At 40.6% G+C, this 16,954-nt stretch overlaps 1 protein-coding gene across 3 annotated transcripts in view; it reads right to left on the bottom strand.

Moving 5' to 3' along the window:
• Positions 1-12,242: 12,242 nt before the first annotated feature.
• Positions 12,243-16,954, bottom strand: part of RAB11FIP1 (RAB11 family interacting protein 1) — a 39,135-nt gene continuing 34,423 nt past the window's right edge. For all 3 annotated transcript variants that reach the window (XM_069075919.1, XM_069075921.1, XM_069075920.1), the window contains one exon: positions 12,243-15,753. In XM_069075919.1, the coding sequence (XP_068932020.1) occupies positions 15,535-15,753 (219 nt within the window). In that variant the 3' untranslated portion in view covers positions 12,243-15,534. The remainder of the gene's footprint in view (positions 15,754-16,954) is intronic.

The raw sequence follows: 16,954 nt of genomic DNA, 5'->3' as shown, positions 1-16,954 counted from the left end.
CTGGCAAGTCCCTTAACCTTTCTGGGCTTCAATATTCTCATCTGTAAAACGAGATGGCTGGGCATATTGTCCTCTAAGGTACCTTACCTCTCCAAATATATGAGCCTATAATCTCTACGGGGGAAAGAGGGCTTGTTTGTTGGTGCAGTTTTAAACCAATGAAATAATAACAAATCTCACATAAAGTCAACAAAGGCTTCTCTGGGAGGTGAAATGAGAATGGCTGGAAGAACATAGTCAAGAATGTCATCACAGAAGGCAAAGGATGGTTGCAATGGATAAAATACCCACAACAGATCACCTTTCTGTTGAATGCCAATGGATGCCAGAAGCCCCTTCTTACTCCGTGATTACATGAATCAAGATAGAGTTGGTAGCTTTATCAGAGCAAAGATTCTGAGCTATGACCTTCCCTTCTTTACAGGAAAATTGAAAGCAGGCTCCCAGTGAGAATATTGAATGAATAAAAAGACATTTACTATGTGCAAAAGCACAGTTCTAAGTTCTAGGAATACAAAGAAAAAATTAGAAACAGTCCCTTGTCTCAAGGAGTTCGTCATCTCACAGGGGAGACAATGAATATAAGTCCTAGTTACAAGTGAAATAGAAAAGGTCAGTAGTCATTAGGGGGCAGGGATATATATGGTAATGCATCTTCTTTTAATGTCCTTTCCATTAACAAAATCATGAGTTTTTGATGTTGAACTATTTGACAATGCCAAGGGCTGTGATGCTGATATCTTTTCTGGGTCTTTAGTAGTTATGGCTTCAATACCTGAAGAAGCAGTTGCCAGACTGAGTTTCCAGAATAATTCCCCAGGGTAATGGCTTCAGGGGTTGGGCTGGAACCCTCCAGAGATGCTGCTGCTTCCAGGGCTCTTGGGCTTCCCTCCCCATCTGTGGCTGTTGGTCAGTATTAGGTTTAGTGATATTGAGGAAGGCGGCCCATTATCCATAGAGATTACTCCCTTCAGTGATGGTCGGGGAAGCTGGGCTGTATGTGGGGTTGACCAGTACTTGTCACTGAGGGTCCTGCCCATTAACCTAAGAATCAATTAGGAGGAAATAGATATCTCCTGACAACTAGAGAGTGCCTTATTTTAAGGAGATATATGGGACACCAGTACTGAAATAAAATTTTAACATTTCTACCTAAAAATGGTACCAGTGCTAGTGACTCTGAAGCCAGTCAGGGATAAAGAGAAAGGAATAAACTTCCAAAGGGGGGGGGGGGGAACAAACTCATTGGGAGTTATCTGCCACTTTGCATTATGAGTTATCAACTTGTAAATTTAAATCCCACCTATACAAACTGTAATCACTAGTCAGGGCAGTGCTAAAGCTATGAATTCAAGAGAATTCCCATGTTTTTCTTACCACAAAAATATTTTGTTCTATCCATCTTTCAAGACCCAGCTTAAATTACCAGACCTTCCTCAACACTACTTCTACCTTTCCCATGCACTTACCTTGTTCGTTCAGTTCTTCAAATATCCATTCAATGCCTACTATGTGTTGGTGTTAATCAAGGAGCATTTCTTAAGAACCTACTATTCTGTGTTAAGCACTGGGAATGCAAAGAAACTCAAGGTATACACAGTATCTTCCCTTAAGTAACATTTGATATGAATGGGGTGGGTGGGTGATGTGTGTGTGTGTGTGTGAAATATGTATTGATGTGTATTTATAATGTATGTGTGTTATTGGGGAGGAAGCCAGATAGATATACACAGGTAAGTACACAATACAAGCTAGGGAATGATGAGGGCAAAAGGAAAATAAAGGGTTTTAGGAAAATTTGAGAAAGCAGTTTTATTGATGCCTTTAAAAAAAAAAAACAACACTATAATCATTCCCTGATAATTCTGACCATTTCCTCATCCCCAAACACCACTGAATCCTTGTAACAAAGAAAAACAGTGAGACAAAACCCACCTACAAAGGGGCTGCATCTGGCAACTTTGTAACATCCACAACCATAAGTCCCCCACCATTCTAGCAAAGAAGGAAATGTGTTGGGTCATCTGCCATGCTAGGTAAGATGCAACTCATCAGAGTTTGGCTTCCATTGAGGGTAGTTATGTTTATGTTATTATGGTTACATCTTTTACAAGAAGCCTTTCCCTATCCCCCTTTATGCTAGTGCCTTCCCTCTGGTGATTATCTCCAACTTCTACATGATTGTCTAGTCATTGTGTTCATTGTTCTTCAAGTTCTAATTTCTTCATTCCTTATCATTTCCCATCGGCTGCTGTTTTCCACTCCAGGAACATCAGGCCTCCTCCAGGATAGCCTTGTCCTGGAGACTGATTCAGCCTTGATATTCAGAACCTCCCCTCCACCTTCAAAATACCTCTCCCCTCTCACTGGAGGGCTGGAGGGAGGAGCAATGAACTCCTTCCAAACCCTTCCTTTATATTGTATATGTATTATATTATAAATGTGTCATCTTCCCCCATTATATTGTAAGCTCCTAGAGGGCAGAGACTGTCTTTTTCTTATTTGTATCTTCAACAAGTATGCACTTAATAAAATTTATTATTGTGACTATTATCAGTTCACATAGTTTTCTCCATGTTTCTCAAAGTTCTTCATATTAGTCATTTCTTACAACAAACCTAATATTTCATTTTATTCATATACTATAATTTGTTCAACCATTCCCCAATGAATGGGATCCCAATTTCTTTACATTTTTTTGCTATCAAATGAAATTCTTCTTCTAGAGTTTTGGCGTATTGTTTGTCATTGGCTTACATGGGCTACCTGACCAAGAGTAGGGTCATCCAGCCAAAGGGTATATACAAGTTCAATTACTTTTTTCAAATAATATTTAAAATGATGCTTTAAAAAAAATTAGTCTGTTCCCAGTGCCCCCCCCATCCTGCAACACACACACTCCTTTGTAACAAAAAGAAACAGGCAGAATAAATCTTTTCTCAAATAATTCCTCACTTTTCCAGAGCAACTGAACCTTCATATCTCCACATATGTTAGCAAGCCTATCTTTCATTGCCCCTCTGACTTTGACCATTTTGATCTTTTTCCATAGAATTCTAGATTTCAAGGTCTAAGGGTCCTTAGAAATCATCTAATCCAACCCCCAAACCAAGGCCCAGAAAGATCCGTTGACTTGCTGTAGCAGCAAGCACCCCAAGCGTCCTCAGGGTTTGCTGCCACCACAGGTTCTTGGATCTGCTTTAATAAAGGAAAGCAACTCAAAATGGGTTAACAAGCTTACTTTAATCAGTCAGACATATATCGTTTACCTTGTTCAGGGGAAAAAGATCAGCACCCTGAACTTCAAAGTATACAGACAGAATTATCAAGACAGAAACAGATCTAGTAGACAGCTTTCCAAACTGTCCAACCATTACATCCATACCAAATCAACATCTGGGTTTTTCAAAGCTGGAGGGCTCTGGACAACGGCTTCCCAGAATCCATATCAAATCAAGAACACTTCTCAAAGTGAGCCCCAAAACAAAGCTACACATCAGGGCTTATATAGCCTTCTCCTGGCTCAGAGAATGTAACAACCTTATTGACTCACTGGCCAATCAAAAAGTATCTACTGAAAAACAAGCCTCCCACCCCAGGCTCCAGGTGCACTTTAGCCTAGGGGCAGGGAAGATCTTTAAAATTTACATTCCCATTACACTTGCCCTCAGGTATTGCTCAGCAAAGCCAGGATTCAAGCCCAAATGCTTGGACTTAGCTGAGTATAAGGTAAAACATCAATTGTTTTAATTTGCATTTCTCATTATTTGGAGCCATTTTTTCCCATTAAGACGTTTGATCATTTGTACTTACTCTTTTGAAAACTGGTTATTCATATTCATTCACCACTTATTTTGGGAGGGGGGAATGGCCCTTGGTTTTACATAGGTGAGGGGTAATCAGGGGAACCCCTAAACAATTGGATGAGATTACAGATTTGGATCTTTGTCAGAAATCACTACCTCAAGCAGAAGCAGACATGTCCACTACAATGATAATAACAGTAAGAATATTTACTCATCTGATACAACCTGAAATAAGTGCTATTATTATCCCCATTTTACAGATGGGGAAACCGAGGCTGAAAGAGCCCTTGATGAGAGATTTGTGCCCTAGAACCTTGCTAGAGTGTCACAGAGAACTCCTGATTGATCTTTGGTGACTGAAGTTCTGCTTCAAAGATGATTAGCAACGGAGGATCCGGGTTCTTGTTGAAGGAACCTACTCTCATAGCCCTCCACCATGTACTCTTATAGAGTACACACTTTCTTTTATACTCTCCTGCCTTGGGATTCTTTTTCAATGATTTCTATCTCTCGATTTTTATGAAGTAGGGAAGGAGGTTTCCCATCTTCCAGAAATGGCAATAACAACTTGTATTAGGGGGCATGTACTTGTTCAAATGTAATTATTGTCTCAACTTATTTTGCTTAAATATTTTTCTTTGTAACAAGGGAGGATTCAAGGGCTTGGAACTTGCCCTGAAACAATAAAAAATAAAAGGCATCAATGCAACTTAAAATAGATAGATGCCACTGCACTTCTGTTTCTTTTTAATTTGAATACATTTTATATCCAGTTCAACTTAATGTGAGCTCCTTGAGGGCAAGGATGGTTTTCATTTTTATCTTTGGATTCTCTACACAGTAGGAGCTTAATAAGTGTTTAATGAAATATTTTAGTTATTTCCGTGCAGTATCTACCTACTACATTGTAAGCAACATGAGGACAGGGGTGCATGTTTATTGATCTGTATCTCTCCCAGAGCAGAACACGGCGCTCTGCATAGAATAAGTCCTTAATGTTTGTTGCATTATAAGAAATGTTCCAGGACTTGAAGCTACCAGAATTTACCTGTTAAAATGTTTTTGCAGATTTCTTTTCTTTTTAATATAACTTCCTTCTGGCACTTGGTGCTCTACATGCAGCAAAGACTCTGGGCTTGGACTCAGGAAAACATGAATTCAAGTCCTGCCTCAGACACTTACTAGCTGTGTGAACCTGGACAACTCACTTAACTTGTTTGCCTCCATTTCCTCAAATGTAAAATGGGGATAATAATACCACTTCCCTCTCTGGGTTGTTGTAAGGATCAAATGTCATAATAAAGTTTGTAAAGTGGTAGGCACATAATAGGTACTAAATAAATGCTTATTCCTTTCCCCATCCTCTTGCCAGCCAAATTTGTGCCAAGTGACAGGACTTAGCAGAAATGAGATTTTTTTTCCCCAGGTTTCTGGGAAAATCCCAGAAAGGGATGCCAAGAGATAAGCATGACCCAGGTTACATTTGTATGGACATACACATTCATATATATAGGCAGCATGGTATAGTGGGTAGAGTGCTGGGCTTGTATTCAGGAAGACCTGGATTCAGATTCTGCTTTTATTTAATAAATATTTGTTGACTGATTAACAAAAATTTAGTACTTTTTGATTGACACTAACTGTATAACCCAGGCAAGTTAGTATGCTTCACTAAATTTCGTAGAACATATCTGCTTAGTCGTGAACAGATTATTGTTTGCATTGGTGAAAAGGGTATCTGAGCTGATGAAAGCAGTTCTCCTTTTGTGAAAAAGCACAGATTTTTCCTATACAATCACACATATTCAGCATTTCATACCTATGCCCCCAAAAGAATGGAAGGCTATAAGCCTATGCCACGCACAGCCCATTATATCTATGCAAGGGGCATGATTGAGGTCAGCAGATGGCGCCCTTGACTAAGGCTTTTAGATTTCATTCAATCCCACTGAATTGTCTACAATCTTAAAATGACCTACCTCATGGTCCTATAGGAGGTGGGTGATTGGAAATGAGGGAGAGGATTTTGGCTGGCTAAAACAGGCTGCATTAAAGAAGGTAGCCTGTTTTCTTGTGCCTCAATGTTTAATGGAGCTATCCTTAAAGGATACACCAGAAAATAAGTCCTGAAAGATCCTATTAAAATAGAAAATCAGTGATCACAGCATCTTTTGAAAAACAGCTTTGCCAAATGTCAAGAGGCTCATCAGTAGCACCTGGAAATTTCTCATTGTTTTGTTTCATATGTGATGACACCATCATTTGGAGGGGTGGTGAGCATAAATGCACTGAAGAAATCACAGGTGTTTTGAAGTAGAATGGAGAGGGCTAGATGAAGCACAGCCGACGACAGTTAAGTCATCACAGTCTAGGGCCAGGATTCTAGCCACAGGAATAGAGAGATTATGGAGAAGAATGGTAAGAGCTGAAAGCGGCCATGAGGTAAATCAAAGGAGCCTTGAGCACATCTTAGAAGCTCCCAAGAAAAGAGTGCTTCTCCAAAGTCAGACCTTTTGGTCTCAGCCTCAACTTTTCCACCTGAATAAAAGGAGGGGATTGCCTTAAATGATCTTTACAGTCCCTAAATTGTAACATTCTATGACCCTTTTAAAAAGTAAAGGGTGGTGGGACATCGAGGTGGGGCAGTAGATAGAGCACTGGCCCTAGAGTCAGGAGAACTTGCCTTCAAATGTGACCTCAGATACTTGCTAGCTATGTGACCCTAGTCAAGTCACTTAACCCTGATTGCCCCCCAAAAAGTAAAGGGTGAAACTGCAAACCAACAAGGTCAAATCCTTCACCCCTGTTCTTACCTCCTACATAAATGGCAGGTATAAACAACTGAATACCCAGCTATCTTCCTGCTGGGTTTATGTCCTTCTGGAAAATGTACTTCAGACCCTGTTCATTACTACCAAGAGCTCACTAAAATTAGGCTTTAAGGTTCACAAAGCCACTCCTTACTAAGCCTGTAAGCCAGATATTAGTTTTCTAATAAATAAAAATAAAAAGATGAAATAATAAAGATAAATGGATTAAATAAGATGGATAAATTCTGCAAGTAGTGTCTGAACTGGGGCTCAAATTCAGGTGTTTCATCTCCTAGTCCAGTACACAAAGCAAATCAATTCTCCAATCTCCTTCCCACCTTAAGGATACTTTGAAGCCTCATGAGGAAACCAGGGTACAGGGCAAGAGTGTGCTGGTAAATGTTTTAACAATTGGCTCTCCAAAAATGTAGTGCAACACTTTAAAGTTTAATCTGCATTATTAACATCTTCTCATCACTTTCTCAAATCTAGACAACCAAAAACACAATAAATCAAGCCCTGATTTGTAGTGTTTGCCAATCCCAAAGTGTAAATACTCACATTGAAGATCTGACAATTGGCTTGCTGTGCTGGTAAGAGCTGGTTCCAGCACATTCCTGGACAGGGTGAAGCTAGTATTGTCAAGATTCAGGACAAACTAAATTCTGGCCCAATTCTCTTTTCTGGTATTTCCCAATCTATAAAATTCCATTTTTTTGTATACACAAACTATTTCTCTCTCTTCAGGCTGAGGATAATCATTGAGAGGTAGCCTGGTATAATGGCAAGAATGCTAGACTTGAAATCAAGGGAGACTTTGGATCTCAAGAGCACTGAACTTGAGAGCTAAAATTCCACTTCAGACAACCTGACTTCTTGTATGAATAATGGTAAGCAACTTCAATCTCTAGAATTTGAATGTGCAAATCTGCCCTTCCAAACTCAAACCCTTGGGAGGAAAGAGGTAATCCCCTTATGGAACATTGATCAGGAAGAATTTAGACTCTGGATCTTTGATATTATCCACGTTTCCCACTCTCTCCTTGTGTCTAGAATGGTGAGTCACTTCCTAGGAGGGGTGAGAGGGCAGTTTACCTAATTCCCCCGCCCAGGCTGCCAAGTGACCAGGAGCCCATCCCTCTGCCTAGCCTGGATTTGGGGGTGCCTCTTCTGTGTTCATTCTTTCCCAATGTTAGATGAATGAGCACTGATCCTGAGACAGAAATGTCGAGTTTTGGAGGCAACTTAGGGAGTGTGAGAGGTCTAGAGATCCTGGGTCCTTCGGCTGGAGCTGACTAGTAACAAGGGGAGGGAGGTTCCAGCAACAACTCTGGTACTTCTTGGAAATGACCACTGGCAAAAGAATGAGTCAGATTCCTGACCTGGCTTACTAGAAGGAATCTCCCATGAAGGGGAAAGCGCAGAAGGGAAAGGTGGCTTATCTGTTCAGGAATTAATGCCACAAAGCTTATGTTCTTGTGATGTTTAAGTAGACGTCTCCCAGAAGAGAGTATAACAACTGTACATACATATTATATGTATATGTAGTTACTAAGTCACTGAATCCTGCTTTATTTTTCTCTCAATATCTACTCATTTTGTATTTAGCATTTTTTTCTTTTGCATACAAGAAATGAAATACCTGTCCCACATTTGGCTCCTGTTGTATACTGAGTAACTTTCTACTCCTCTTTGGAGAGACCCTAGATATAAGCCAAAACCTAAGCTTTAAATAAGTTATTTCCTCAAGTATCAAGATGGGAATGTAAGGAGTCAAATAAGCAGAAACAGTAGCCTCTCCATTACAGGCCAAGCACCCCTAGGTCTGAACCTAATCTAAACTTCTGGGGGAGTGGGGCCAAAGCAGAAAGGGTGCTTTAGTGGAAAAGGAATAGGCACAATATCCCTAGCCCCTTGGGTCTAGAAATGATGCTTATGGTTTGATTAGCAATTCTGACAAGTAAGGGAAACACAGGATAGAGAGATCTGGAGAAAGATGCCCTTGGAACATTGAGTGGACACTGTGGTAGCCCATGGAGACAGACCTCAGGATGTCTCTAGGCAGGCTGCTGGGTAGGAGCTCACTTGAGGTTCCTGAAGACTTTTGGGACCCCATAGCCTTCATTGCATTCAATCAGTTGGCCGATTTCAGACCTTCCTAGTAGGGTGCTGCTGCCTGGAGGCTGGGATGTAAGATCATGGAAAGCAGGCAAGGGGGTAGTGATCAATTTAGCCACTGGGGGTGGGTGGGCCTAGGGTCAGTCATTGTGGAGAGCTGCAGCAGACCTGCTAGACAGCTGCAGCAAGGATGAGTATCCCCAGAGCCCTGAAACAAAGTCCTCCCTACTAACTTTATTAGACTGTTACAAACCAAATTCCTCAAATTCACAGAAACCCAAGGAGGTTAAATAAACATTAGGCAGTTTTGTTTGTGATCACTCTCTTCCCACCCACTTACACTGCTACAAGATAATTACCTGGGGGGCAAGGGGACATCCAGTAAAAGCCCCTAATCTATCACTTATGGAAAAAAAGAGCCTTCTGCTCCCAACATTCTGTCTTTGCATCAGTTACTAGACAGTCTGTTACTAAGGGGTCTTCTTTGATCCTGGGGAATTCAAGGCTTTCCCTATTAGAAGGGTTTTCAGGGGCAGCTAGGTGGCACAGTGAACAGAGCACTGGCCCTGGAGTCAAGTAGACCTGAGTTCAAATTTGGCCTCAGACACCTAACACTTCCTAGCTGTGTGACCTTGGGCAAGTCACTTAATCCCAATTGCCCTGCCCTCCCCCCTCAAAAAAAAAGTGCTTTCACATAAAACTGTAGGGATTCATAGCTTTATATGCAGTCCTCTTTTTCTGTTCTTTGTATAGGGAAATGATCATGCTTGCTGATGTTTGCAAAGTTCATGACAAAAAAGGAAACCTTGTTTGAAAGAAGCACCAATGTGGTCATTTGTGACATCAGGCACACCGAGTACCTGAGCAAAATCTGTATTTCAAAATTGAAGGATCTACAAAGCATTTCTCTGTGCTTTGGTAAATATGTGAACTGCTACGGTCAAAAGATTTACCCAGGGGCGGCTAGGTTGCACAGTGAATAGAGCAGCTGCCCTGGAGTCAGGAAGGCCTGAGTTCAAATCTGGCCTCAGACATTAATACTTACCAGCTGTGTGACCTTGGGCAAGTTACTTAATCCCAGTTGACCTCCAAAAAGAAAAAAAAAAAGATTTACCCAAAGGCCTTTAGTTAAGAGTGAGTAAAATTAGGACTGCAAAAACCTGTTAGAGCAAGGGTCTTTTTCAAACAGTTTCCTCAAATTTAGGATGAACTCTCACAAAACTAGAACCAATTGAATTAGGGCCTAGGGAAATAGCTAACTGCACTGCAGGCCATTTCTCCTAGCCCAATAAAGTTCTGTATGGCCAAGGAGGCTCTCCAAAAGCCTGGGTAAAGAGAGTCATTCAACTGGAGGCAGGAGAGAAGGACCTGATCCTTTATAATGGGGAATGTTATCTCAATACATGCAGAAAAAGCTTTTGACAAAATATAACACCCATTCCTATTAAAGACACTGGAGAGCATAGGAATCAATAAAGTTTTCCTTAAAATGGTAAGTAGCATCTATCTAAAACCATCAGCAAGCATTATATGTAATGGGGATAAGCTGGAAGTATTTCCAATAAGATCAGGGTGAAACAAGGATGTTCATTATCACCATTGCTATTCAATATAATACTGGAATTGTTAGCTTTAGCTATAAGAGAAAAAGAAACTGAAGGAATTAGAGGCAAAAAAGAAATGAAACTATCACCCTCTGCAGAAGATATGATGATATACTTAAGAGAATCCTAAAGAATCCACTAAAAACTACTTGACAAATAAACAACCTTAGCAAAGTTGCAGAATATAAAATAAACCCACATAAATCATCAATATTTCTATATATTACTAACAAAGCCCAGCAGTGAGAGATAGGAATTTCTCTACTTGCGACAAACCCAGGAACTATATGAACTAACTGCAAAACACTTTTCACACAAATAAAATCAGATCTAAATAACTAGAAAATTGCTCATGGGTAGGCCAAGCTAATATAATAAAAATGACAATTTTAGCTAAATTAATTTACTTATTCAGTGCCATACCAACCAAACTACCAAAAAAAATTTTATAGGGCTAGAAAAAATAACATAAGGGGGAATGTTGAGATTATACACTCATATAAGTCACTACTCCTTTTTGTCTGCCAAAGGAAGTGAAAGACTTTCTGGCACCACGTATAGCAGGAGTCCCCAACCAGTAGATGTGGGAAGTCTTAAGTCTTACCTGAAAGTGTCCCAAGTTAGTTACAAATAGGGTGAAACTCTACCAAAAAAAAAAAAGTAGTCAACCATGAAAGAGGTCAACAGCTGGTAGCAAGCAGTCCCTTCCCTGGTCTGCTCACCCCCAAGAGACTGTGATCCTTTTTTGTTAGATTTGTTGGAATTCTCAGTTATTGAGGCAGTCCCTAAGACTTCATCCTGGCTGTTAAAAACAAAATCAGTTGTCTCCATAATCCTAGAAACATGAAAGGTTTTAAGACCAAATGGAATTAACCTTGGACTACAGATATAAATGAAATATTCCCTTTGGATGGGGAAGGTCAAGAAAGTCTGTGCTTCTATAGATAACCAAAGGCACAGCAGTGTGGAATACCTAAGGTAATTATCATTAACAATAGGTAGTTGACATTTACATGGTAATTTAAGATTTCCTAAATACTTCATACCTACAGTATTTCAGTTGACCCTCACAATGACCAAGTGGGTTAACTAGCACACATATTGTCCCTATTTTACATATGAGGAAACTGAGGCCTCAGAGAGGTACAGCGATTTGCCTGTGGTCACACAGCTAGTAGTCAGAAGCAGGATTCTGACACAGGTCTCTCTTCCCTCCAATCTCAGTGCTCTTTCCATTGCAGAGGGCTGGATTCAGATCTGGGAGTCTACATTCAAACCTAGCACTTCTGTTTACTAGTCGTGAAACCTGGGTCCCAATTTCCTCATCCCCAGGGTATAGAACAGATCTCTATGGTCCCCCCTCCCCCCAGTTCTGAATCTTGTCATCATCTTTTTTTTTTTAGAGGAGGGAAGGCAAGCAATTGGGGTTAAGTGACTTGCCCAAGGTCACACAGCTGGTTAAGTGTCAGTCTGAGCACAGGGCAGCTAGGTGGCACAGTGAGTAAAGCGCCCTGGAGTCAGGAGGACCCAAGTTCGGTAACTTTGGGCAAGTTACTTAACCCCAACTGCCCTCCAAAAGGCAAAAAAAAAAAGTCTGAGCAGGCCAAATATGAATCCAGGCCCTCCTGACTCCAGGGCCGGTGGTCTATTTACTGCCCCACCTAGCTGCCCCCCTGCCATCATATCACATCTAATAAGGCCTGTGCTTTTGGTAATTATATCAGTGCTTACAGCCAGAGAGGAGACTTCTTAAGTCACCATAACCCAGATTAAGAGCGTATGAGCAGAGTCCAAGGGATGCGTAGGTTTCCTTCCCTACACAGGTACTATTCCTACAAGTCAAAGCTGTTTTATGAGAGAAGAAAAGGCATCTTTAGTGTATTAATAAGCCACGGACACAGGTCTTAGAACAGGATCATTTTATTTAGTGTTCTCAGAGATTTTAGGTTCACTTCTTTAAAACAAAGTCAAAGAAATCCAAAGGTCCCAAAGTAACAATGCAGGAAACTTCAAACACAAACATCACATAATCCAAAGATACCAGTGACCCTTCAACATTTTATTTTCGTTTCACAAACAACCTCTACAGCAAACTATGAGAAACCATACGCAAAGTGAGGTTTGGTAATAAGTCCCCCATGATCTAGATCAGCTTCTCAGCTCAGGGCCAGAAATCCATCGACTTAATCCATCGACTGAGAAAATGAGTTAGATCCTCCATAACTTTAATGTGCATCTTCTTACTGGCTAAGAAGCATCACAGTTCTGGAGTTTGGGGATAGTCCCCACTAGTGGGACTTTCTTTTCTCTCTTTCTCCCCCTCCCCCTTCCTTTCTTTCATATTCTCCCTCTCTCACCATCAGCCTGGGAAGTAGATTCTTTTCCTTCCTTCTACTGTATCCTGAAAGGGCCCCAAAATAAAACAGTAAACTGAAGGGGGAAAGCCAATTTTAAAATGGTACAAGAAATTCTTGGAGTAGAGGTTTGACCCCATAACAGTCTGACTCTCTAAATGAATTTGGTGCTTAGGAAGGCACTGATTCCTTTCAGGAGGTAGTCAGGGCACAGTCAAACAAAGCAGCTCATGCCACTGAGATATGTAGAACACATCTCTGTCTAGATACCAAGTAGCCTGCCATTTAAAACACAGCCTAGAGGTAAGTCCCCATTCTTCTACTCGTTTATTTTAAAAGCCGCTGAGACCTGCCCAGAAAGTGGCTACAATCGATTTTTTTTACACTTGCCAAATTCTGCTTAATGGCTCAAAAAAAGTTAAGGCTTTTCCAGCATGTAAATTAAATGAGAGGAAACCCTCAGGAGATCTACTCAGATGATCTCAAACTACTGTTTAGCAAGGTATCACTACAGAATGAGTTTTTTCCCAGCCGTGTTGGGGAGTTAGAGGCACTTGAACCAAACATGCCTTCATTCTCCTTCTCAATCCCCACGTAGCAGTTGGGCCCATTTCCCTCCTCTGAAGTCATCCCACTCAAATACTAACTGCCATTACATACCTGAGGTCCTAGCAAGAAAGATTATCAAACCAATCATCTATCATGAGGAGTACTGAACATCTCCATACCAACCACTTCTAAAAAAAATAGAGAAACCCTGCAAAATAAACTTGCCTCCCAAGTTTTACAGCATACTTGGGTCATTACAGTAAAAAATAAATTTTATATAAAGTAAGAAACAAAATAAGGAACAAATATATACATATACATTTTCATCATTCAAGAGATGATATAGATTCTTATTATGTGTGTGTATATAAATATATTTTGCTTCACTACAAAATACAAGTTATCTGAAAAGAAGCCTCCAGTGGTCTCTGGTGTTGTTGTAGAACATTAAATATAACAGTTTTAGGCAAACTTACTCAAAATGGAATTACAGTACCACCCTTCAGGTTAAAGTGCTCTGATATAACAAATACTGCAGCAGAAGCAATCCTTACAAAAAAAAAAAAAAGGAGAGATTTCCTTCTTGTTCACCAATCCAAACACTATGGACTCTGAACTTTGAAACAGGAGCAGTTTTACACTCAATCTATCCTCACTGAACAACCTTTACTACAGTCAGTGACTATTTCGGTCTCTACCTTAACACACTAAAGGCCCACAAACAACTTGCCACAGGAAGACATTAGAGCTGAGATGTGCAACACAGAAATTTCCCAACGGCATCAATATTCACAAGAGCACAAATGACCTAGTTTTGTGCTTGGGTTATAAAAAATATTCTGTTTTTAAAATAACAAGACAAATGCAGAAACGAATGCTTGTCTGGTTTTTTCCAATTCCCACCAGGAACTCCTGTTGTACTTTTCCTCTCTTTATCCCCTTGGTATGGAACCAAGAGAAAGGAGCAGCAGCAAACTGAAGCAAATGGGCAGATTATGTTGTATCCAACATCTAGATCATGTCCGATTTCTCCTACCTTTGTAAAATTATTGCTAAATATGTTACGGTTATTACCTCCTCGACCATTTAGAAATGAGCCAAATTTCACTACAAGTGGGGCCAAAAAGCACTCTTACTCTGAAGCCCCTCAGACTGATCTGTATTTCCCATCCTCTAGGATCTGTATGGCATGCTCCACCTAAGTTAAGACTACTGAGGAAACTGGAGAATTGGGTGCAGCCACTATGGGAATTAAGGAAGCACCAAATGTTAAAGGAAGCACAACCTTACAGAAGACACAAAGACCACCCAAAGCATCAATATATTCTTCACATGCAATGTGGTGTTATGGAAAGAATGCTGGATTTTGAGTTAAGACCTAGACTTTAATCCTGATTCTTAATAGTTATGTGACTTTAGAGCTAGGATTAACCTGTCAGTGTCTCCTCAGGGTTTAACCTGTCTCAATTTCCCTTCTATAACTCTATAATCTTCCTGCCCAGGGGGAACCTGGTATCAAGACACCAGTAATTCTTACTGAGTCTCCCGGACCATATGCAAGAGGGTAAAGGACAGCTGTGTTACCAGATTCTCCCATTATATCCCTTAATTTCATGGCCTGAAATGAAAAGATCATATGGGCCTAGTCAAAGCACAGTATGTGAGACCAGGAGTTTGTGTTCAGAAAAAAACAGCTCATTTAGCATATCCCCAAGGCACTTTTAAAAAGTAGTCCCTAAAGGATCCTGGCCAAGGTTAAATGAACAACCAGAGTCAAACCCAAGAAACAGTATCAAAAATGTTAAAGTATCAAAATTTAACATCTAAGGCCAGGAGAGCTACACCTAGGCTAATAAAAGTCAAGAAAATTAGTCCACTCTGTGCCATAAAGGGTCACAGATTGACATTGTGAAAGGAAGAAAAGTACTCTAAACATCAAAGTTAGAAAGTCCTAGAGCTAGAAATGCACAAATGGTTTCTGTGCCTTCTCAATCTCTGGCTCCTAGATTAGATCTTGTAACTATGCCCCTAGTACGAATAAAATATTTATGATGCACTTAAAGGGAGAGTGTCTTGAATAAAATTCTGGGAATGTACATGAAGAGATTCACTGTCATAATTAACCTGCCTTCAGTCAGTAGAACAGACTCTCTTGCCAGAGTACTTGCAAGGGAGTGATTTGGTGATTCAGATTCAAATCCTACTTGCTGGTTGTCATACAGGAAGTTCATGACCTCAAAAGGAGGTGTAAACAAACTCACAAAAAATCATTTCATTCCTTTATTGCCATGACTCACATCTTCCCTGCCTTATTCTTTAATTGCGCTGGAGAGCGGAGAATGTTGGGGGTCTCTTCCATGACTCGGACGAGCAAGTTGTCAATGTAGTCCTCCAGCTCACGAACCTGAAACTCCTTCTTGTTTATTGTTTCTTTCTGTTTCAGCACCAGCTGGATCAGCTCATCGTGGGTTAACTGAGTATAAGCGAATTCAGGATCAGATGGCTTGTATTTCTTTAGAATTGAAAAGAAAAAAAAAAGTCAAACCGGAAATGCAAGTATCAGTCAATAACTATTTATGAAGTGCTTACCACGTTCCAGGCAGTGTGCTAAGTTATGAAGTTACAAAGAAGGGGAAAAAAAACAAGGTCCCTGCCCTCAAAGAGCTCACACTCCAATAGGGGAGAAAACATGCAAATAACCCTGTATATATACAACGTGAATGGAAGTTAATCTCAGAGGAAAAGCAACTGGTAAAGGACTTTAGCAGAAGCTAAGATTTGTGCTGAACCTTGAAAGATGCCAGAAGGTGGAGGCAAGAGGAAGGAGCATTACAGGGATAGGGGACAGCCAGTGAAAAGAGTACAGAATTTGGAAATGGAGTGTCTTGTACAAGGAACAACAGGGGGGCCAGTATCACTGGATCTCAGAGGTGGTAAAGCGGAATAAAGTGAAAGAAGACTGGACAGTCAGGAAGGGAGCGGATGGGGGAGTCAGATAAAGAATTCTGTAATTTGATCCCAGAGACCATAATTGTTGAGCAAGTTGAAAGCTGAGAAAGAAGAAATGGTCACACTCAAGCTTTAGGAAGATCCCTTGGGCAACTGAGCAGAGGAGGGACTGGAATGGGGAGAAACTCGAGGCAAAGGAACAAACCAGAAGGCTATGACAGTGGCCTAGTCATGAGGTGTTGAGGGACAGCACCAGCTTGGCAACAGTAGAGAGAAGTGGATGTATGCAACAGATGTGGTGAAGGCAGAAACAAAAGTTGCAGAGAGCTGAGAATGATATCTAGGGCTTGAGTGGCTGGTGGTAAAAGGGGAGTTGGGAAAGAAAGCATTTGGGAGGAAAGATAATGAATTCTGTTTTGGATATGTTGAGTTTGAGATGTCCATAAGACAATCTGAGATATTCCACAGAAGGCTGATGATGTGAGAATGGAGGTAAGGAAAGAGACTGGAGCTGGATAAATAGATTTGAGAATCATCCACTTAGAGATGAAAATCCATGGGAACTGGTGAGATCACCAAGAGAAATAATACTGTATAGAGGAAGAAGAGAAGTCTGCCCAGGATAGAGCCTGAAAGGACACCCATATTAATGGGTAAGAAGAGAGTATCAAGGAGAAGAGGCTGGTAGACAGTGTCAAAGCCTGCAGAGACATAAAGAAGGATGAGGACTGAGAAAAGGCCATTAGATCTGTTGATGAAGAGAT

Source organism: Petaurus breviceps, unplaced genomic scaffold, assembly GCF_028583685.1.
Source record: "Petaurus breviceps papuanus isolate PSGF00001 unplaced genomic scaffold, PetGlider_PUasm1.0 90919, whole genome shotgun sequence".
Classification (NCBI taxonomy): Eukaryota; Metazoa; Chordata; class Mammalia; order Diprotodontia; family Petauridae; genus Petaurus; species Petaurus breviceps.
Note: the sequence above shows the minus strand (reverse complement) of the source record. Positions and strands in the feature narration are given on the sequence as shown.